This window comes from Sphaerodactylus townsendi, linkage group LG04, assembly GCF_021028975.2.
Source record: "Sphaerodactylus townsendi isolate TG3544 linkage group LG04, MPM_Stown_v2.3, whole genome shotgun sequence".
Taxonomy (NCBI): domain Eukaryota; kingdom Metazoa; phylum Chordata; class Lepidosauria; order Squamata; family Sphaerodactylidae; genus Sphaerodactylus; species Sphaerodactylus townsendi.
The window spans coordinates 45,161,067-45,185,383 of NC_059428.1; the positions used below are offsets into that span (position 1 = coordinate 45,161,067).

The 24,317-nt window shown below is 41.3% G+C and overlaps 1 protein-coding gene across 1 annotated transcript in view; it reads right to left on the bottom strand.

The window, feature by feature from the left end:
• MYH15 (myosin heavy chain 15) overlaps positions 1-24,317 on the bottom strand; it is a 117,531-nt gene that overhangs the window by 43,976 nt on the left and 49,238 nt on the right. Inside the window, exons 17-27 of the mRNA XM_048493758.1 lie at positions 24,082-24,261; positions 22,187-22,319; positions 17,970-18,037; positions 15,323-15,410; positions 15,062-15,179; positions 12,142-12,265; positions 8,348-8,484; positions 7,464-7,719; positions 3,663-3,905; positions 1,458-1,634; positions 860-1,005 (exon numbers count right to left, since the gene is read on the bottom strand). Of these exons, the coding sequence (XP_048349715.1) occupies positions 860-1,005; positions 1,458-1,634; positions 3,663-3,905; positions 7,464-7,719; positions 8,348-8,484; positions 12,142-12,265; positions 15,062-15,179; positions 15,323-15,410; positions 17,970-18,037; positions 22,187-22,319; positions 24,082-24,261 (1,670 nt within the window). The remainder of the gene's footprint in view (positions 1-859; positions 1,006-1,457; positions 1,635-3,662; positions 3,906-7,463; positions 7,720-8,347; positions 8,485-12,141; positions 12,266-15,061; positions 15,180-15,322; positions 15,411-17,969; positions 18,038-22,186; positions 22,320-24,081; positions 24,262-24,317) is intronic.

Below are 24,317 nucleotides of genomic sequence, written 5' to 3' on the forward strand. Positions count from 1 at the left end.
GGATACCCGGGCATGCACCAGAGATACCACGCGCTGAGAGTAGCCCGCAGCAAAGGGCAGCAAAGGTAAGTGGGGAAACGTCCCTTGTCTCTCACCTCTCTTGCTATATAAGGCACACACGAACTCTTGCTTTCCACATGCCACCTTCTTTCAGCTGGATACACTTAACTCTCTTGGCTGCAATTGATGCCCCCCTTCCGTACACTGCACATTAAAGTATCTTTGTTTTTCCAGTACCTTAAGAAAACTGGCGGTTGCCATACAATGACAAAAAGAACATGCTCTCAGTCTAAGTAATGTGATCCTGTATGTGTTGGCAGGAGAAGCTGCCTGGCTTCATATTGCCATATTCTGATCCAACAGCTTGCCAACACTCACTCTGTCTAATGTAGAACTGAATTCCAGATTCTACACCAGATGGGAAAGAAAAACAACTAGAATGGAAAGTCTAACCTTCTTATGACAAATCTGAAGGATCTCCAGGGCCTCCGGTAGGTTCTTTCCATGTCCCAAGTTTATGTAATTACATTCCCAGGCAACCCTACTTCTAATCTGGCATATAGCAACCCTGCACAATTTGACACCCAACAAATAAAAATTATGTATAGTTCCATACTAGGAGCTTACTTAAATCTCTGGTATTTTACTGTCTTTCTGGGACTAAAAAACAAGGGTTTGTTCACTATGGCAAACCACCAGTTTTGCATGCCGAGTATGCAGTAAAATTATATACTATGATTAATACTTCATTTTCACATTTTAAATTAAGGAAGTATGAAATATTAGAAAGTTGCAAGAGTCATATGCACAGTATTTTTTATAATTTAAACCAATGCTAATATTATAAACATAATCTTACTTCTTTAACTTTTCCTCCATTTGTAACTTATCATTCTCCAAATCCATTACACTCTCTTGAGTCAGTTTCAAGTCTCCTTCCAGTTTGCGTTTGGCCCTTTCCAGATCCATCCTCACTTTTTTTTCTTGCTCAAGAGAACCCTCAAGCTGCAGAGATTAAAAAAGACAAGTTTAGATAAAAATCAGTTCTTTAATAATTTGTGAGCTTCATGGACCACAGAAAATGGCAACTTTTGAGAAGTAGGATTTTTGTGTTTGTTTTGTAATCCATACTGAAATGTACCAGATTCACCTCTTCCTTGTTCCCCTTTGTGTCTTCAAACTGTTCTCTAGCATCCAAACTATTACACTGATGAAAACAAAAGAACTAGGGGGAAATACCCATTTCCTTCCCAATCACGAAGCTTTACAGAAATGCAAAAAATGTGCTTTTCCCATCTACCTTATGTTCACAGGTATGTAATGGGCTAGTTTTTAAGTCTGAATACTAACTTACATGGCAAATAATGGGCCTGATATTTAACTAGCACAAAACAGATTTTTAAAGTTTCCCCGGTATCAAAAACAACTTTGGTAAATACATAGCAGAGCAAACATACATCATCCACTTGCTGTTCCAATTTCACTTTAGCTTTACTCAGGGTATTGACTTTGTCTTCCTCAACTTGCAAGTCATCCAGGGCCTGCTGATGGGCTTCCTGCAAAGATTTCTTTTCTTTTGTAAGCTTGCTGATAGTCTCATCAAGTGATGCCATTTCTTCTGTCAGATTTTTAACCTAAGGGGAAGAGGGAGGGGGCACAGACAGAGGTTTGTGTAAAATCAACTTCAGCCTGGTACTTTTCATCCAGTGGTGGGATTCAAAAATTTTAACAATAGGTTCCGATGGTGGTGGGTCGGTGGGGCGTGATGTGGTGGGGGCATGGCCTGGGCGTTCCGGGGGTGGGGCGTTCCAGAGCAGGGTGGGCATTCCTCACTTGACGAGATTTGTTGCACCCAAGGACAGAGATTACCGCCTTGTTCCTAGTGGAGTTAATCGTTAACAACCGGTTCTCCAAACTGAGAAAATTTTAACAACCGGTTCTACAGAATAGGTGCGAATAGGCTGCATCCCACCTCTGTTTTCATCCTTTACTTGAGAGAACTAATAAGAACTACCTGAACTGTAGCTGTACTGCACAAAGCCCATGGATCAACATGGGACAAAGTAACACCATTAATTCCTTGCTCACCCAAGCAATGGTAGCCTTCAACTGGGTGCACTAACATGAATTATGTCCCAGATATCATATAGAAGAAGAAGGAGAAGGAGAAGGAGAAGGAGAAGGAGAAGAAGAGTTTGGATTTATATCCCCCCTTTCTCTCCTGCAGGAGACTCAAAGGGGCTTACAATCTCCTTGCCCTTTCCCCCTCACAACCAACACCCTGTGAGGTAGGTGGGGCTGAGAGAGCTCCGAGAAGCTGTGACTAGCCCAAGGTCACCCAGCTGGCATGTATGGGAGTGTACAGGCTAATCTGAATTCCCCAGATAAGCCTCCACAGCTCAGGTGGCAGAGCGGAGAATCAAACCCGGTTCCTCCAGATTAGATACACGAGCTCTTAACCTCCTATGCCACTGGGAAAGAAAGGAAAACTGCTAGAAGACTGGAGTAAGTAAATTATGACTTAGTTAGCTACTTTCTATGGCCGTTTCCGCACGGGCAGAAAATGACGGCCTGGAGACGGTAAAAACGCTGTCTCCAGGCCGCCATTCGCACAGGGGCCGCAGCTGCAGCACAGCCGCGACGCCCTCGCGACGCCCGGCCGGCCCAAAGCTGGCGTATTCCCAGAGCGCTGGGAAGCGCTCTTTTAGGGAATACGCCGCCATGAAGCCACTGCCGAGCGAACGGCAGCGGCTTCACACCGCCTCCCCCACCTGGCACTTACCGTGTCCCTGGGCCTCCGGCGCGTCGCCGAGGCCTGGGGACACGCCCCCCTGGCCTGCGCCGCTGGAGCAGGCACACAGGGCCAGGGGGCATGTCCCCAGGCCTCGGCGAAGAGCCGGAGGCCCAGGGACACGCCGGGTCGGCCGGGCGCCGGCGCTCCGCGGCGCCGGCGTCCCGCCTCTTCCCGGGACCGTCTGTGTGGACGGTTCCAGTGTCTTCGGGTTGGCGCGAAATGCGCCGACCCAGCCGTTTCCGCCGCCGTGCGGAAACGGCCTATGACTTAGGTGTTAAATGTGAAGATCTGGACAATCAAATACTGGCCCAGATATCAAGTGCTTAACATATTCTGTTATTACTTACCGTTGTGATCACAGAAATTTCTGATGGACGGATTTATCTAGGGCGGCTAGCTCTGGGTTGGGAAATTCCTGGAGAGTTTGGGGAGTAAAGCATGTGGAGTGTGGGGTTTGGAAAGGGGAGGGACTTCAGTGGGGTTTAATGCCATAGAGTCCACCTTCCAAAGTAGCCATTTTTATCCAAGGAAACTGATCTCTGTTTCCTGGATACCAGATATAATTCTGGGAGATCTCTAGACACCACCTAGAGAGTGGCGTCTCTAGATTTATCAGATGAGGGTATTGTTTTTCCACATAAATATTAACTGGGGAAGGTACGGGATATTAATGTAAGCAACAAAAAAAGTAGAGCATTTTTTGTTCCAGAAGTAGGCTGGTTGCTATTACAGTGAAGGGGGACTAGATTGCTTAATATACAGTAAAACCGATCTCCTTCTCAACTACAAGTCTATCTAAGAAAATGCGCTACTTACATATTATCTAGCATCATATACAGCAGTTTTTATGGGAAAGTATTTGGGACACCTTATTTTCTGTAGCATGTTTTTCTTTCTCGACTTTTGCTAGTGTTATTTCAAGGTCATCGATGTCTTTCTTCAGCTCAGAGCATTCGTCTTCCAGCTTTCGCTTCTTGGATGTCAGCTCTGAGTTCATCTCTTCTTCATCTTCCACCCGCTCAGTCAGCTCTTTGACTTTGGCCTCTAGCTGGATCTTGGATTTAATCAGCAAGTCACATCGTTCTTCAGCATCTGCCAGGGTGTCTTGCTCCTGTCAAGATTTACAGAAGGCTATATTATTAGCTAGTCTAGGACACATAACTTGTTCTTTAGCAAACAGATTCATATCCACAACTTACTTCTCTTCAGTGAGACTATGCCCACAGACTTTGAACATATTCAGATCATGAACAGTTCACAAAAAGAATTAACATGAATTCCAAAGGCTATGTATTCCTTATGTCATTGTAACCCAGTGAATACAACAGTGAAAATCTCGATTTCTGTCAAAATGTCTGCTTCACAATAATGCACCAGTATGCCATTTCTTGTCTTTTAGTTTTTGTACAAATTTGTAGTAAGCATTTTATCCTATTTTCTTCGCAAGATTTTCCTTTTTTTCCCCCTTGTGCTTTCATTTTGGCAATAGAAAAGATTATCTGTGTTAACACTAATACAACTATCAGATTTTATTAGTTTGGTCAGGAGAAAGAGCACTACAATTTCATTTAAGATGTGAGAAACTATAAAAGGATTTTCAATTTTCAGATCATATAGTGACATCTCTGCTATATGTGTAAGTGCTGTCAAGTCACAGCTGACTAATGGAGACTCCATAGGGATTTCAAGATAAAAGAAGTTCAGTGGTGGTTTGCCATTGCCTGCCTTTGCATGGGCTGAGAGTTCTGAGAGAACTGAGACTGGCTCAAGGTCACCCAGCAGGCTTCATGAGGCGGAGTGGGGAGCCCAACTCGGTTCTCCAGATCAGAGTCAGCTACTCTTAACCACTAAACTGTGCTGGACAGCTAGGCAAAGATAAAGGCAAAGAGCCAGGGGGGCAAATAAATCAGCAACATAAGCCCCCCGCCCCCGATAAAAAAAAGCTCTTTTAAAAAGAACTGTTTTTCATGCCTCTAAATAACCCCAAAAATTCAGGAACAAGTCTATCTAGATAGGGAGTTCCATGGGAAAAGCATCACAATGGGGAAAAGAGCTGATCACAGAGAGATGCAGGCAAATAACACTAACACCAACTGACTATCTCAGCTTCCGTTTCTCATTTACAACTGAAAATAATGATCTCCCACATGGCTTTACAAGGGTGTACAAGACGAAGATTATAATTACTCTGCACATTAAAATGGCTGTGTATAATAGCAACAATAAACATTCATTTGCGTTGACACACGACATTATCCCTCAAGCGTGTTTTGGGGGTGTGGGTTGGTAATTTTTAATCTCCTTGCTAGTGCTATAGCACAATTGCAAACTGTGTGTAAAATGCCAAATTTCCAAATTTAACCTCTCCTTGATTCACTGATTTACCATGGTAACAGACTCAATAGACTGGAATATAGATATGAACATTAGTATTTATATCCAAGCCTGTTAGGTTTTGCAGTTCATTTATTTACATATAATGTAAACTAATGCAGAATGAAGCTAAAGCTGCAGTTCTTCACCGAACAAATTATCAAGACCAGTTGTTATATTACAATTCTGACATCAAGACGCAGTACTGGGAAGTATCAAAATCATACTAAATGTACACACTGTCATACATGTAACAGTTAAATATGAATGTTACCAATGTCTATATTTTGCAGTAACAGAGAAGTTTGATGGATATTTAATTATGAATTCAGTTATCAAATAACAATATATTTCTTCTACATTAAGAGTATGGAAAGATTTTCCATATTGTCCCTGTTAATTATATATACAATCAGGTTTTGCCTTTGTAGTTTCCATATATGACATTGCAGATATCGGAGAGTCTTTCCATGAATAGATGCCTAAACACTGCTGTTACTTGTTTATTTGGGAAATAGAGATTGTTCCTCAGAATTCCACTTCTATTGCTGGAAGATCGTGTTTTCCCAGCATTCCAACTGTCATCTAAAAATCCTAACTCTTTTAGGATTTTGTCATCTAAAAATCCTAACTCTTCCCTGGATGATAATTCTATTGCTTTGAAGGTGGTTGTGCTTAATGATTTGTGAAACTTTCACAGGCAACTATTGGCTGGCACCTAGAAACACTAATGCTGAGTGACAACTCCTTAAAATTCACCACATTCTACGATCTCTTTATTATCCTTTTAAAAATTGCTTGGACACTATGGACAGCATAGATCCAATATATTAAAAAAGAACTGGCAATTTTACTTGAAACTGTGACAACAGTTGGGTCATCTGATCTTTCTACAATTTTAACTTTTTTTAAAAAAGCATTTATATAGTTGGTCAGCTATATTGAGAAAGGTAGAAAATGTTTCATTGTGAAAACATTTAATAATCTCTCTTCTCGGTCAAAGCAGCACTGGTATTTGATGAAATCTATTTTTGCTGTTTACAGAGTAACCTACAAAATTAGTTCTGGCTTGGTCATAGGATCAATTTTCATCTATTCATAACACCACATGAATTTATTTCCTGCCAGTTAATATACAAATAAGCATTATATGATTTATACAGCACTATATTCCTGAATAGGATAGAAGATGGCATATGTCATCAGACTGCAGAAGTCAAGCACTGTTAGTACTTGGGAGATCACCAAGGAAGACTCTGCAGAGAAAGGCAATGGCAAATCTTGGCCAATTACACACAATGTGTTTGCCGAATGGTAGAAGAAGATGTCTGTCGAAGTAAGATTTCTTGTATGGATGCATTTCTTCAAGCCCCACTTCTACTTTTCATTCTCTCCTCAGCAAGCAAGATAATTTGTAACACAATCTTAATTTTGCTTCACTGCCAAAACCGACAGACTTGCCCCAGACATCTTCCCTCTGCCCACAGCCAGTCTTCCCAATCCCTCCCACTGCCATCCATCCCTACCGATTGCCCCCCTTTCATGTTGCCAGCTCCTTCAAGTGAAAGAAAAGAAGCTCACTCACACAAACTTAGCCAAAGCACACTGACTTCTGCATTTTATTGATATAGTGAGAGTGCTTGGAAATAACAAGCCTCTGTCCTCCAGCAGCAGGAGGAAGTGGTGGGCTGGAGAGAGAATATCGGCTATAGCATAATGGAAGTATGTGGTTCAGGGAGTCACTTTGCTCTTTCATTTGCGGGGTGGGGGATTATTTTTGGAACAGTAATATCAATAAAAATGCAGTTGAAAAACCTTGTGCCTATAAGAATAAGTGCCTTTAAGATCTGTGCTTTTAAGAATTAGTTGATGCGCAGAGTTAGGAGAACAGGCCAGGAGAGTTCTCGGCAGAAAAACTGCACCCAGGAGTGCCTCCTCATGTGTAAACAGAGAAAGGCAAGGAGTGCCCACTGCAAGCACACGGTGCAGAGAAGAGTCCGAGGTGAGCCTTCCATGCTTCACACTTGCCTTGGAAGACCCTTGCTGGAGTCATCATAAGTTGGCTTTGACTTGACAGCACATACATACCATACATATTATAAGATATAACACTATAATACAGAGACTTCTGGTTAAAGTGAAAAATAATACTTCATGCATCTGCCAAAATGGGATAATTCACCAAATCTTATGCCATAATCAAATGTTTAATCTTTAAGGTATTCAGGGATTCCTTCTTGTCTGTGCTCCAAGCCACATTTGGTCAATTGAAAAAACACAATTAGGGTCCACTCACTGCTTGAACCTGGAGGAGCAGGTCATTTTTCTCCTGAACCAAGGACACCTGCTTTTCCTCCAGCTCCTTCCTCCTGGCTTCAGATTTTTCCAAGGCCTCCTTTAATTTTAGAAATTCTTCCTTCATATTGGCCATTTCTTTCTCTGTTTCTGCAGACTTCAGCAGGGGTTTGATCTTAAAAAAGAGCTTCATCCAAGGCCAGTTTTTCACAACCATAAAAGCTCGGATGTTCCACTGGATCACAAGAAGTGCATCTCTAGAAAAAAGAAGAAAACATTCTACACCCTGAAATTTGAAGTTGCTTGCATCAAATCTTTGAAATTGGGAAGGTTAAGCTAGTCCCTGGGTTTTTCCACATGTTTGGTATTTTAGAATTTGTTATCTGGCACTCAGTTGTCCAGAAAGCTCACTTAACAGGCACCACCCAGAGGGCAAGCTCCACACCCTCAGACTCCATACTCCCACATCTTCTGGCAAGTATATGCCCCACTTTCACCTCTCCAGCCAGCTAGCTTGATGCCTCTGACAATTGCTAGGTTTATGACAGCCGGACAATAAAAGGCACAAATACCAGGAATTTCACATTGAGGGTGCACAGAAGATGTATTTTGCGCACAATGAACACTTGATGAGACAGGACTCTCAAGACATTTGCATTTCATGCTCCCTTTGCACTCTCATAATACCTAAAGCCATGAACATGTCTTCCTTCAAGATACGGCGTGTGATGCATGGCTATATTCTTTTTCCAGCAGTCAAACCTACAGTTGCTCATCACTTGGGAAATACTGTTCCAAGCTGAAGGAACAGCTTTGAAAGGCAACCATTACTGGTTTGTGTCCAATATCAGCCCATTGGATATAAACAGACTATATTTGTAATACCTTCGCTCGACGATTTTCTGAAACTCAATGCGCATCAGTTTGCCTCGGGATCTTGCTTGAATTAGTGTTAAAATTTTTGCTAATCTCTCATCCCGCATTTCCTCTAAATGACCCAGGAGGCCAGCCTTAAAGAATACCTGAAACGAAGACAACAGGCTTAGTAAATTACCCATATTTACTCAGAAGGATCCTGCCTTGGAATACAAGGTAACCCCCTAAAAAAAGAGAGGACAATGCCAAAAAGTGGATGAACTTGGATTTAAAATGATCCCCCAAGAGATGAAGTGTTCTCTCCCACCACCCTATATCTTCCTTTTTATTCCTTTATTCTCCTTCAAGCCCCACCCACCTCTAGCTCTGCCTCCTCTCACTCCTTGCAACCATACATACGGTAAGTCATCTGCTGGTGAGATGCCAAGCTCCAGATGGGACTTGAAGATCTCCTGGAGCTCATCTCCAGATTACAGAGATCAGATTCCCTGGAGTAAATGGATGCTTTGTTGGGGAGGCTCTATGGCATTGTACCCCACTGAAGGCTGTGTTCTACCCAGGCGCCATCCCCAAATCTCCTGGAATTTCCCAGTCTGGAGTTGTAACCCTACCCCCACACCCCCTACCAGAGGCCAAGGGGGACCTGACAAGCCTAGTTGGGCTTGCTGACTCTAGTGTTGCTACTCCAGGGGTTACTGGGTGGGTACAAAGCAGAGTTGTTTTGCTCTTTCCCTTACCCCCCCTCTCTGTGACTGGAGAATCCATGGGCCTTTTTCTTGTTTCTACTTCCACAGGGTAGCTCAGGTTGGCTTTCTTTTCTCCCTGTCTCCTTTCCCCCCCAAACCCAGTTGCAGTAAAGAATCTCCATATGTGAGTCATGCAGGCTGCTTGAAGTTTCTGTACCATCTGATAGAGACACTAATGATCTCTCTCTCTCTCTCTCTCTCTCTCTCTCCCCCTCCCCATCCCGTTTCTTCCAGATCAACCACAAAGTGTGGAAGGGCAAAGGGCACCTATCAACATTTCTATTCTGCTAATGGAAGGTGAACTTTCTTGCCTTTCTCTACATGCACTCCTCAACAGTAATACATTGTAAGTTTGCATAGTTGTGAATTTGTATGCAAACTGAAGTCGTCGTCCCCTTTTTTAGAAAGGTTCTTGTTTTTGAGTTAATACAGTAAAACGAAAACAAATGGAACAATTTCCCCTTTTTATGAGATGGGAAACAGTTTAAGTTGAGCTGTAAAACATAATTACAAAAAGTGAGTCTGACTGGTATTGACTTCACCAGCAGGTTTCTGGACAAGATACTGGGTAATAATTATATAGCATAAAATCCTGTGCCTGGTTCAGGTGAAGTGATACTATCCAGTCTAATCAAATTATCTGGGAATGGGACATATGAGCATATCTTTGTTTATTTGTCTGTCATTCTTATGAGCTCTACTTATTTTTGTTGCTAGTGTTCCTGATTTGATTGATTCATTGCCATTTATACACGTGACTTAAAAATACTGCAAATACTCACGGTTTTAATTTGCATAAGGCATAAGCCCAAACAAAACTGGATTTTTTTAGCCAAAATGCTAGGACTATGAAATTTGTTAGTTTATAATGCTCATCAGACAAACTAAAATTGCTACTGTGCTACTGCCTACACAACATTATAAACACACTTCACTTTACTAAAAACAACTCACATAATTTTTTTAAAAAACAGAGACAGATGAGAAGGATGGCGATACCTCTCAAGATTTTAACGTCTGAGGTTTTTTTTCTGTGCTTCTCTATTTGCTTTTTAAAATGCTTATACTTGCTGTTCAATTCTCTTGCATTACCCATTCATTTACTTGAAAAATTTAGCTAATAGAAATGATAGCAGCAATTTTAAAGCAATGCGTATAATCAGACCTGAGAATTATACCTCTCCGGGTAGTACCTATTGATCTTTTGACTGATCGACTCCCTGCCTCTTTTTAATTTTATTTAACAACATGCATTATGGCTTGCTTTTGTTCTGGTCATTTAATCTGAAGAACTATAATGACATTAATTTTTTTTCACAGAGGTTCATGAACAATGCCATGAGTCATTCATGAGAATATAGTACAATATAATACAGAGAGTTGGGCACAAATAAGCCCCCTGAAATCAATTCACTTAAGTATGTCTAACCTTGTGGTGCTTCATGGTTCAGGTTTATTAGAATGGAGTATCTTTTTTTCCCACTGGAATTCCTTACAAGGGATCAAATGCTGTACAAATGACTATTGGACTACACATGATATAGGTATCACGATGAACTACATTTGATCTGGGAGCTGTCTTTGTCCCATCCATGCCTTATTAATAGAGGGAACATTTCCAATTGAGAAAAGAAAAAAGCAGCAGAAAAGAAAAAGCACCCCTATGCAATTGGACCCAAACCGGCTGTTGCAGCTCAAATACTCATCAGGGGATCTACCCATGGGCATATTTTGTTTGGCTTGAGTCTAAATAAATAAGCTTCAGGTCAGGTAAATCACTAATGGGTAAAGATTAAACTAGATCCTGTGACTTTAAATGGAGGATGATGTACAGTGTAGAGGTAAGGAGAAACCATCATTAGCAGAGGGCTTGGGCAACATTTGCACAGAGGAGCAGATTCTAACTGTTGTATTAGTGTACGGAAAGGGCATTTTATCCATTGTTCGGAGGGCTCCAACTAAGGTTTGGCTTTGCTCCATAGCCCTGTAGCAAAGGTTTGGCTCGTTAATATTTCTCCTTTTGACATACATTTGGGAATATCTTCTGTATGTAAACATTATACTTATACAGTAAGTACAGTAGTGTAAGTTTATTTTTATTTTATGAAATATATTCTGAATGTTATGGTGTACTGTTTTTGAACATACCTATTAAAATTTGGACTTTGCTTCATGATAGTAATTCCTCATCTGTTTTTGTTTTTCTATAGAAGAGCCTTTTGAGCGAAAATTGGAATACATTTTGGAGATTGTATAGGTGAATTAGCACACTGATAAGTCTTATCATTTAAGGCTCATGTGAAATGGTACAACTGAGTAATATGAGTATTTTATTTTTATATAGCTTTAGAAAAACAAATTTACTCCCAGAGGAGAAAAGAAAGAAAAATCTTGTATGTATTATGTAAGTGCATATGGGATGGGGCTTTTGATTTTGAAAACTGTAAGAATAAGTGGAATATTTAATTTATATATACTGATGTTTGAATGCATACATTATAGATTGGCTTAAGAAAGAATGACCGAAATAAAACCAAATCTGGAGGTTTAAAGCCAAATAAGACTTCATGCTTACATGTTGGATTATTTTGAGCACATCTGGAGTTGTCGCCAGAAAACAATGACAGACTCATATTTTATGAAACATTGGCCCCTTCTGTACATGCAGAATAATGCACATTCAATCCACTTTCACAATTGTTTGAAAGTGGATTTTGCTATTCTGCACAGTAAAATCCAGCTTCAAAGTGCACTGAAAGTGGATTGAAAGTGCATTATCCTGCATGTGCAGAAAAGGCCATTGGTTCAGATATTACTCACTTTGTGAGTTTCAAGTACACATTGGTGTAACTTCTTTTGTCTGTACTTGTTGTACACCTGCCTTTATTACTATGGTGGTTTCCAGGGTCTCAGGCAGAAATCTTTCACATCTCTTGCTAGCTAATCTTTCCACTGGAGATACTGCGGATTGAACATGTGGCCCTAAATCCAGCCCCAAGAACATCTAGTGCTTCCTAACTATTCACTCGAGTGCAAGACAAGGCTGAAACGGCCTACCTTTGTGTGCCCAAAGCGGTACTGATTATGATCAATATCTAAAGAGCCAAGTAGTTTTTCAGCAGCTTTTCTACTGTCCACAAACTTGTCCTCTGGAATTGCAGAAGGATTCAGAATACGATACCTGATAATGGCCAATAAAGAACATGTAAATAAATGAAACTGATATTTACATCTAGTTCATAGAAAACACCATCAGACCAATCCAAGACAGGGATAACTGAAGTGAGAAGAGACAGACTTGAGCTGCCAGATGCCCAGTCCCAAATAGGCTCAGTTAATTGGCCAAACAAACCACCCCATTCTCTAATGTTAATGCACAAATGCAAAAGGTTTTAAATATTCCTGCATGGCAGTTTTCGTAACAAAACATATTTTACAAGGGAGCTTCTCGAATGCAGTCTGAGCAATCCGGCACTCTTCAGATGTAGCTTCATCAAGGCCACCTGCTTCCTAACAATAATAGCAGTAATTCTGGCCCTTCAATTCTTCCTTCACGATTAAAATAAACCCACTAGTTATTTAAAGCAAAAACAAAGAAGAGGCACAATCTTGCTGGGAAACTCTTCATACTGAATGGGAGATTGAGGTTACAGAAAGACAAGGGAATGTGCTCTGTACATGCTTAGTGACAAACTTTTTAGTAACTGTACTTCGCTAGCTGCAGGGTTCATCGAGTACTAGGTTGTGGTGTTGATCCCCAGAACAAACTGGATGGTGTGATCTGGGCTTACAATAGTGACCCACATGAAACTATCTCTCAGCTGTCTGATTTACATTGGTACCTCCCTTCCTGTGAAACAGTTGCCACCAGGCACACTTTGGTAGATTCCGCACAGCATATTTATAAACAGTTGCAATCAGTATAAATGAACCTGCCTTTTACCCATTCAGGAAGCCATTTGAGCTCATGAAAACAAGTGTTTTTTTAAAAAAAACCACTTTTACAACACATGCTTATCTTTGAAGGCATACAGAAATGAATCCTTGCAGCCATGCCAATTTTCCTGCATTCTGATTGGCTGTTCCTTTTTGTCCACCATCTAATTGGATGAATCCAGTGCTCCCTGTCTCGTTTGCTTTCACTGGTCATCACAGTGGATTTGAGTCATACGTTTCAAAGTCCTACCCCTCCTATTTCTCCAGTATAGTAAATCACTATTACAAAATGGAAACGATTCCCCACCGCCTGGCCTTGTGATGATTGTGAACCTGAGAATCTGGTCTGTCCATCTACTCAGTCTAGGCTACAACTGAGTGTATCTGCATAGTGTCGCATTTTCAACACACAAAATTTTAAAAAGAGGGAAAAGGGGACTTTCATGCAATGAATGTGTTACTGTAGATCTATGATTGAAATGGCAAACATAATCACTGCCACAGGGAGAAAAGGTGCTTGGGGGACTTTGTAACCTCGCAGGCAGTCAGAGAATCAGCCTACAACATGCTGGTCAGACTGCACAAAATGGCAGAGGGGCAGAATCATCCTGAAATGGCGGATGGCAGTAGAAACAAAAGTAAAAGAGTGGAAGGGTAGAAGGGAGGGGGGAATAGGCCAGCAGGCAGGGAAAATAAGTCTTCTCCTGTCTGTTGTGTTCATGCAGTAGCATCTTCAACCCGAGCTTTTTTAAAAAAAAAAGATTGCTAGTTTAGCAATTTTCGAAAAAATTGGTTTTAGAGAAATAGAATGGGCTGAAATCATTTTGGGAAAGAGAGCTGTGCGAAGTTCCTTCCCAAAACGCTCAGCCTATTATATTTATGCTGTGCAGAATTCACCTTTGTTACACATACTGTCACATTTTAATAATGATTTGGGATGTTCTTTGATCATTTTTAAAGAAAAAAATTAAACTGACAGGAAATTAGTTTTGGGAGGACATTCTTAACTCCTCAGTGTTCAGATTCCGACTACATTTTCAGAAGGCTCATGTGGGAGCAGGAACCAGGTGGCTTTCACTTACTATCTGCCACCGACTTTGGGGCACCTCAGCTCCGGGGACTGTTTTTCACAACTTCTTGGGAAAGCTGCAGGGGGGAGTTGCAATGGATTAAAGGGGATGGCAAAGGCCAGGTTTGTCAAAACTGGCTTTGCCAAACTTTGGTGCTTCGATGCCTCATCAATAAATGCTACTGATCAACACTACAGAGTCTGTTTATTGGCTTAAGGTTTGAAACCCAACAGATGGGCAAAACATTTGCTCCACCACACAGTCACTCTGCACTATACTATGGAGAAAAACACATCTTATTGTGTCATGCCTCTGAAGATGCTAGCCATAGATATGGGTGAAACATTAGGAGCAAAAACTACCAGACCATGGCCACACAATCCAGAAAGCCCATAATAGCCTGTTCGGAACCACTTTACTTGATAAGAAAGTAAAAAAGAAAAGTTTCCCCTTCAGTCGTGTCTGACCCTGGGGTACCACTGCGAACAGTGATTTCATAGGCAAGCCTCTTTTGTGGAGTAGTTTGCCATTGCTTTCCCTGGTTATTCTTTACCCCCTAGCTATGAGCTAGGTACTCATTTGCCGACCAAGGAATGGATGGATGGCTGAGTTGACCATGAGCCAGCTGCCAGAATATCTGACCCACAGGGGGCTCGAACTCCTGACCATGTGAGTGGCAGTGCAAGCACTTAACCACTATGCAATGCGGCTCTTTGATAAGAAAGAGGTACAATTAAATTTAAGTATAATTTGCTTCTAAACATTATTTCAATATTACTTTCTGAACAGTGTTTTTGAATTTGCTGAACTTCCATTTTGATTTAGCTTTGATTGTTTAGATTAGAAGATCTAATTTCTTCAGATCATGGCAAAGATGATTCAAAAGGAATATATAAGAAAGGGTTTTTACTGAGATAAGAACAAAGACTCCATAAACCAGCAGCTTGGCTAGGTTGTTAACTTCACCTTACCTTTGTTTAAAGTCAGCGTAGATAACTCTGTTTGGAAAACCCTTGCGGCAAATGCGAATTCCTTCCAATACACCATTACAGCGGAGCTGATGAAGGACAAGGTAAGGATCCATTGCGCCTGGATTTTAAAAAATTCAAAAGAAAAATGAAGCAATAGACTTAAGAAACTGAAGACAGCCTTTTCATATTCTACCAATAATTTGTATATGTGATATCGGAAGCAGAAATTGTCAAAAGGAAGATCAAATAAAATGTCTTTACCTGGAGTTTTTGTTTCATTGGGAATAATGCAACGCACAAAATGAGGAGCTGTGGATCTTAAGTTGGTCATCAGTTTGTTTAGATTTTCCTATAAAGAGGAAAAGGAAATGAAGTATGCCAAGGCAACACTTTTTGGTGGATGTGCACTGTGTACCAAATTCAGTTAATAACATAATTGAACACCATCTTCCTGATAAATAAACCATCCATCCATATGGGACAAAGAGTAGCTGTTGAGTTGCTGAAACACAAAGATACATGCAGACATACGCTGAGGCTATTGTGCCTCTTTTATTATCTGTTCCTTGCTAGTGCTAATTTACACTGAACTGAATTTTTTACTTCACAGTCAGGGTGAGCATAGGGGGAAAGGTGTTTGACATAAAGCCAAACTGAACTTCGTACTACACTCTTGCTAGCATACTCCTGGCTTTTCTACTCTTTTCCTCCTTTTCACAACAGAGAAGAAAAACTGCCCAAAAGAAAGCAGTTTTCTTTCTAGGATGTATCTTTACCCTGAGACGATCCTCAGCTTTCATGTTCACAAAGCAGTTATCATGCCCTCTTCTCTCACTCAGTGAAAGGGTTATAGCGGAAAACAACAAAAAGGGTATCCAGTGGTTCCATTGAGTAGCCATGACTACCTGCCCCTGGATTCAGCCTCCTACGTTTTAGGCTGACTCTGCTGGTGGTAAAGAAAAGAACCTTAAAAGAAGACTGTCTCCACAGTACTCCTGCTGGCTTGTATGGTACATATATTAAGATGCCTGTATATATTCCTTTCCCTGCTGTGCCTCCTTTAACATTGTGAGAATGTCAACCAATTGATTGCCAGAAATAGAAACTGAATTTTTACCCACCATTGCAAATCTTTTTAGTGCAATCCAGCCTACACTATTCAAAACTTCAACTTCTGCAGCAAACAAGTCAGATGATCTTCTGGTCAGGAAGGGCCATAAGAAAAATCAGTTACCATGAATACAGTACTTATGTGCCTCTGGGATAGAAGGACTACAGAAAACAGTGTTGTGTGACACTCTAGGAATGTTATACAACACTCTAGGAATTTCCCAAATCTCTCATTGTTTTTACCATAGAAATTTGGGGAATTCCTAGACCATTATGTGGCACTATGCCAGCACTTCCAGTGACGAATCATGACACAGATTGCCCCTTTATTTTACTTCTATTGCTCAGTCCATTTAGTGCAGTGGTTCTCAACCTTCCTAATGCCGCAACCCTTTAATACAGTTCCTCATGTTGCGGTGACCCCCAACCCTAACATTTATCCATTTTACAGATGGAGAACACTGATGCAGAGAGTCTTAGGCGACCCCTGTGAAAGGGTCGTTCAACCCTCAAAGGGGTCCCGACCCCCAGGTTGAGAACCACTGATTTAGTGAGAGCCTGGAGTCCAGGGCTGGAGCTTGCCTGCCAGAGCTGCCAATGTGGCACCTCTATATTAGATTAGTGTTTTTGGACTGCCAAAAAGATAAATAAGTGGGTTCCACATCAAATTAAGCCTGAACTCTCCCTAGCAACTAAAATGGCAAAATTGAGGCTGTCATACTTTGATCGCATAATGAGAAGAGTCAATGGAAAAGACAATAATGCTAGGAAAGGTTGAAGGCAGCAGGGGAAGAGGAAGGGACAACATGAGATGGAATGACTCCATAAAGCAATTTATGGCCCTCAGTTTTTGCAAGACCTGAGCAAGGCTATCACTAGGGCTCCTTCCGCACATGCAGAATAATGCACTTTCAAACTGCTTTCAATGCTCATTGAAGCTGTGTGGAATAGCAAAATCCACTTGCAAACAGTTGTGAAAGTGGTTTGAAAACGCATTATTCTGCGTGTGCGGAAGGGGCCTAGTACAACATTTTGAAGGACCCTGATTCATAGGATTGCCATGAGTCAGAAGCAACTTGACAGCACTCAACATACACTCTCCACCTGTGATGCTGCTGTTAACGCTGGAAGGGGGAAAGGTGGGGATAGGGCAAGGTACCTGGGTTTTTTTCCTTTCTTGAGGGTGGAATAGTGATATTTAAACAAGAATAACTGTACTGGGAAAGATGGATTAAATCCTTTACTGTTCCCTGGCACTAAGGTCCTGCTTTGAAATATGGCCTTGAGCAGTCTGCCTTTAAACCAACTAGAAAGATCCAGCATCAGCTCCCCTTGCTTCTTGCCAATATTGTTTCCTTTAGACTTGAATACTGCAATGGAGCCTGTAAAGCTCTGTTCAAGTTCTATTCACCTCCAATAAGCGATCAGTGCTGTCAAATCTTACCATACTAACTAACAATAAGGACTCACAAAGTAGGCGATGCTTGGATCCTGGAAGAAGCTGGGAGAGAGTTTTGCTTCAGGCAGCACACTTTTGACTGGCATTAGCCTGGGTGTGCCAATGTTGCTGGACTGGGGCACTGAAACATTGTTTAGACATTTAGCTGAATCGGGCAATTTTTTAAAAAGCAATAAAATATAATCTTAAAAAGTATTGAGTCAGGAAGCTGAAAACTCAGGTCTTGCAAGGTCAGTTACTAACATTTTGATTTCAGCATTCTGAATACACCAGCCTTTTGGTGATGAAATGACAAAGAAAAATTACCAAGGTATACTTTTAAAAGAACCTGAAAATTACCTTGTGCATTGATGAAACTGTTTGGAAAGAAGCACCCTTCTTGCGTTTCTTCTCTCCACCATGGTCAGCTTATGATATAAAAACAAAGAAAGAAAACAGAGCCACCAAGTTTAAGATCTGTTTCCAGCTTTGACATAAAAGATTTTTGTTGCCATCGAGTCACAGCTGACTTATGAGGACCCCATGAGGTTTCAAGGCATGAGGAACAGAGGTCATTAGCCATTGTGTGGCTCTCTATCACAAAGCCTGGACTTAGTGGTTTCCCATCCAAATACTAACCATAACCAATCCTGCTTAGCTTCTGAGATCTGACAAGAGCAGGTTAGTCAGACCTATCCAGGTCGGGATAAATTTTTTAAAAAATAGACATTACAAACTTAATGTCATAAACCAGGTTCACTGGGCTGCCAATTTTGGTGTTTTCAGTTATTAAACACTGGTCCGTTCCACACAGCTGAACTAAGATGTCTCGAGGACACAAAAAAAGTGTCTTGAGAAGGCACCTCACACAGCTTTTTTCCCATGATGCCTTATTTCTGTTCAAGACATCTTTTTTTAAAAAAAGCTTCAAAGTGCACCTTTCCCTCCTAGGCTGCCTGCAAGAAGTCTCCTGTCTGGCTGTGTGGAATGCAGAGCTCAGGAAGCAATTTACATTTCCTGCCTTACCGTTTGGTCAGTTTCACCCTCAGCTTGTGCCCAACATTTTGGGTTGTGGCAGCATTTGGCAGCATTTGCTGAAGGTGAAACTGACCAGAGAGCAAAATGGTCAAATGGGGAACAGCCTCTTCTCCTTTCTGGTTCCTTTGCAGGCTAGAAAGCACGCAGAAGCCACCTCTTTTTAAGATGTCCCATGGACATCTTATTTTGGGTGTGCTGAGTGAAAGGAGGAAGTTGCTTCTTTTTAAGATGTCCCACAGACGCATTTTTTGTGCTATGCGGAATGGACCACTGTGATATAGGTGGCTTCACATCTTTTCTTCCCCATTCCAACACAGCAGCTACATGTGAGGGAAACTCCTTCCCTTCTTCATTATCAGAACATTTGAGAAAAGTGGCTGTGTGGAGTTGGCACTCATATTCATAGATTCGCTCCATATGTAAATGCTGTGCTCAAGCACCATGGATCATATGGAGGGTGGGGTTTCACGCACTCATGTTTGCTCTCCCTGTCTGCAAACTGACTGAATGCACAGAGGAGTCATGTGGAGTATCACAATGTCGAACCAGGAGGATAAGGAACAACTTTCTGCAAAGTCATGATGCTGCTGCTTATTCTGGAACTAATACTCTGTCACGGTGATTGGCATTGCACTAGTGTTGGAACCCTTCTGCTCAGTGCAATAGTGTCTGGTTTGCTGGAGCAGCACAGCAAAGAACTAGGCCACACAACATGTATGTAATGAGTGGGGGCCAGAGATATACACAGTATTCCATGCATGTGCAGCTCCCAAATAGGGCAAATAAAAACCACTGAGGTCACTTCAGCTCAAGAAAACAGCATTGGTGGCTGGCACTGCTCATTCTCTCACACCACAGCTCTGGGCCTAATTGGCCTCCCAAGGACCTTTAAAATGACATTTTCTACAGCTGCTGTGTGGCTGAAGGGAAAACAAGTTGAATGTGGGAGAATCTGACCCCACTTGTTACAAAACGAACTGGTTACAAAATGTAACCTGTAGTTTTGGCCCTCAGGTCACTTCCAATCTTAAGAGTTTATAACATGAAAAGCATGCAACCTGTATCTTGTCAGGCGTGATGATGACACATACATTTTTTTCTGTGTATGCATGCTGGCAAGTTGTAGTTTCCTGTTGCCTTCTAGCAAGAGTTGCCATAAGGGACGTTCAGCAAATTAAAAAAAAACTTGTATGTTCATCATGCATCATAATCTAGAGGTAGATTCCTACTGGGAAATGCTACTTGAAAGTAAATTTAATTGAGATGAATGGGACTTATGGCCAAGTAAATTAGATTTTGGGTTGTTTACAAAACAGAATAATACATGTATTTGGAAAATGGGCACAGAAAATGGGCACTATGGCTAAAAAGTCCCAATAAATATATGAATATTGATGTACTGGGCTTCAGATCTTGCAGTTTTAATACAAATGGTGCTTCTATGATGCAATAATCAGACTGAAGTGTGATGATTTTAGCAAGTGGGGAGCAACAACTGAGTCAAGGCAAGAAGTCCAATACAATGTGATAATTTCATTCTGAAGTCCTATAATGGGTTAAACCAGACAATTTGTGCCCAAACATCAACACACCAAGTGAAAGTGAATTGCATCATGTCTTTTATGCTGCTTTGGAGTGATGCTGTTAAGATGGCCATAGCTTATGGCTGACATATTATGAAGGCTAGAAAAGAAATTCGAAGGAATTAATATTCTTTGGCAGATGGCAATCCCCATGGGCAAATCTGGACAATATTTAATTATCTCTCGTGATTGGCCAGTTGCAGGCTTTGGTATTTCGACTCAGCTCCTTCCCCAGTCTGCATTGTGGCACTGGCACTTTGGCTCTGTCTTCTAGATTCCCTTTTATAATTCATGACAACTACATCTACTCCAATGAGGTTCTTAATAAATATGCTGTAAGTCATTATGGCTGTAGGGTATACCAGCTAAATCTCCGTAATGAGTCACAGTCCTACTTACTTAACATCATTTTGCAGGAACCTGCAAATTGCCCTGTTCTAAAAAACACAGAAATGGTGATTTAAGAACTATTACTTCTCTGCGGCAATTACCCACTTGACTTTCAGAATCAAGAGATTTACTATAAAGTGAAGCTCTCTTTGCTTTTCTTATTAAATACACAGTATTGGTAATTATGCAGCTGAGAAAGGCAGCATAAAAGCTATGGTTTTCTCTACGCTATTGCAGTTTACGTTGTCAGTGACTCCATTTAAAACAATCTGTTTTTACAGAGCAATGAATGACATAATACTACTCACATCTATTATGAACCAATTCACACTCTTATTTTTTTGGACTTCTCTGTTTTATTCTTTTTAGATATTTTGGTTCCTAAAAGTGCCTGCCAGCAAGTACCTGGTTCCTAAAAGTGCCAGCAACCATCTCATGCACCTGCTAGCATGCATAAGTGGAGCTTGTGTTCATGATTCACACAAACAATTCAGTATGTGCTCATTCATCCATGCAGGAGTGCAGGAGGCATCACAGAATGAAAAAGAGTCTCCATCCGTGGTCAAGGACTCCGATGAAGTGGCAAATGTATTCTTTTCATGTATTATTTAGTGAATTTGTATTCTTTCATTGTTCGTGCCCCTGACATTCCATGGTACTCTGGTATGTCCTTCTGTATGGATCACATTAGTGACATTTCTATCAGAAGTCTACTCATCGGGTTCCTATATTCAATTTCACCTTCCTAGCATGCATACTTTATAATAATATAAGAAGAGTCCTACTAGATCAGATCAGTGACCCATCTACTGTAGAATTCTGTTTCCCACGGCAACGGATGACATGGAAAGTCATACAAGCCTGGTCATAGAGGGCAAAGCCTTTCCTTGCTGCTGTTGCCACTCAACAAGTATTCATGGGTACAGTGCCTTTAAACATTTACGTTCCATTGAACTATTAACAGTCCAGCGATGGATCTATCCTCCAGAAATTTGCAGAAACCTCTTTAATGCCTGGTGGCCTTCATCACATTTTCTGGCAGTGAATTCCAAAAATGTGCCATGCAGTATGTAAAGAAATATTTATTTCCCATCAGCCTTGAATCTGCTGTTCAAATTTCAGTCATGCTCCCAAGTTCTAATGGTTTCAGAGAGGGAGAAAAAGTTCTTCATTTATAAGGTATGATTTTACAAACCTGTCATATTCCTCCTTAGTAGTCTTTTTTCCTAAGGTGAAGAAGGTCAAAAACCTGAACCTTTACACACATTTGCAAGTACTTGCAAAGGACTTAAATGATACAATGTAAAAATGTAATGTGTGAAGAGTCACATGGGCGGTGTCATTCTGTTCCGAGCCAGCAAGCAGGCTGAGTGACCTACTAATGCGACTGTGTGCCAACTGTTTTGAGTAAATGGAAACGACAATATTTCTGTTTCCCACAGACATGTTATGAAGAAAATTACATTGAAAGCTGCAAATCATTGGAATATCTTGATTTGGATTTTTTTTTCATGCCTTTTCTGAGTTCTAATCTAGAAAATAAAATAACAAGGTCCCGGCACTTACCACTGTCAGCACTGATATAATTTTCAAATAGACTCCCCAGAAGTTTATTGGAAGATTTCTGAAAAATGCCCACCACTGTTTCATTGAGTGGGTCTTTGTTTTTCTCAAGCCAACCAACGATGTTATAAGGAACCTAGGAACACAGAAGAAATGTTGTAAGGAAAATGAGGAAGACTGAGGTTTTCTTAAATCTATTCTTCACCTCAATAGCATTCTTGAAGGGCAGCCTCTCCAGGGGGTTAACTCATGCTCCTTTTATAACCAGCACTGAAATAACTGCACTTTCATTTTCCTTCACATCTCTCCATCTCTTCAAGTCCTCTCACTTTATAAAATCAGTGTTATGCAGAGTCATGTCATTTGAATCCTTTCCCTATTATAACTTTAAGTACAAATCAGGACAATGTGTGAAAATACATGAAAACTCCAGCACAACGTTATTCTTTAAAGGCTGAAACAATTGGGCCCATTTATTCTGCAGAATTTCATGCATGCTTAAACCCAGCCTAGATAGACAGAGCTGGTGGCTGGTGGTGGGGGCTCAATGGACCAGTTTGTAGAAGAAATTACTGTTTTGGGTGAGATCCCAACCTGTATACAATTAGGGACAAGATGTGAGTTTTTGCCTTGATCCAGAATGACTCTTGGATTCTCAGGTGACCACTGAGGGTCAGATTTCCTTTGATCAGATTGTGCAAATTTGCCAGTTAAGCTAATTATATACAAACAAATAGTTAAATTGTAGGATTCGCTGCCAGTGGGTGGTCTCTTAAAATGGATGGCTTTGAAAGGATATTCAACAGATTCACAAATGAGAGGTACATCAATGGCAAATGACCATGAGGACTAAAAGAAACTTCCACAGTCAGAGACAATAAAGTCTCTGAAAACCAATGCTAGAAGGCAATGCTGGGTGAGGCCTTGGTGTTTATGCTCTTTCATTGGTTACTGTTGGAAACAGAATGCTGTATTAGAGCAACCAGCAAGGCAACGTTTATGCTTGCTAGCAGAAGTTGGAGAGAGGAAGGAGCTCAGCAGAGATGTGATACCATAGAGTCCAACCTCTGACAGCACCATCCTTTCCAGGAAAATTGATCTCTGTGGTGTAGAGCTCAGCCGTATTTCCTGGAGAACTTCAAGCCCCACGTTGAGGGGTTGGCAACACTGTTTGAGCTAGCATCCAAATGTTTGTGATCCAAATTCAATCTGCTTCATTTAAACTCCTAAATGGTCTGGATGTCTGAGTAACTGAGAAATAAATGGCTTCCTCCTATGTGAACTTCCTGGACAACTGAGATCTTCTATAACAACCTCCTTCATGGTCCATTTATTTATTTATTTGTAAAGGTAAGATTGACATCAACTAAAAGCAGAGCTTTTGGCCTTTCCCCACTTACCTTAAGCCCCGCGCTACGCGGGGTCCCTCGGCACTCCTCACTGAGAGGGGCGGCGACAGCGCAGCCGCCCCGAAGCTGCTGCTGTCGCACCCCTCAGCACGCAGCATCCCAGGCGCTCTTCTTAACGGCGCCTTTTGATGGCCCCGCACAGAGCACGGGGTCGTGGGGATGGCCGGGCGCGCGCCTGGGATGCAGCACGCTGAGAGCAGCGCGCGGCATGGAGGGGAACAACGAGAGTGGGGAAAGGCCCTTAGAGTTATAGAACTTTCTTCCTCTGAAAATTCCCTTCCTGGCCCCTCTACATTCTTTTCAAAGGTAATAGATCTGTTCGTTTGTTTCTTTTGTAACTTAGCGATTTTTGTTCTGCTACCCCTCCCTCCACCAATAAAATATTTTAAACACGCAAAATAAATAAATAATGTTACACTGTTATAATCCTGCATCTCAGCACAATGTGGGATTATGAAAACCCACCATGACCACATCTGCAAGACTTACCACGCCAGCATAATGTAGAAGCTCAAAGTGAGCTTCGTATTTCCTTTTCTTATCAGGCCTGGGTTTCTGCAGGTTGGGTGATTTGCCAAGATGATTGTCATAGAGCTTGGCTTTGAATGTCATGTCTGTAGCCTTTGGGAACATGCATTCCTCTTCAAGGATAGACAAGATGCCCAAGGGCTGTTGAGAAACACAGAAAACCTAACAGTAAGAATCATTTTCATCAAAGGCATTGT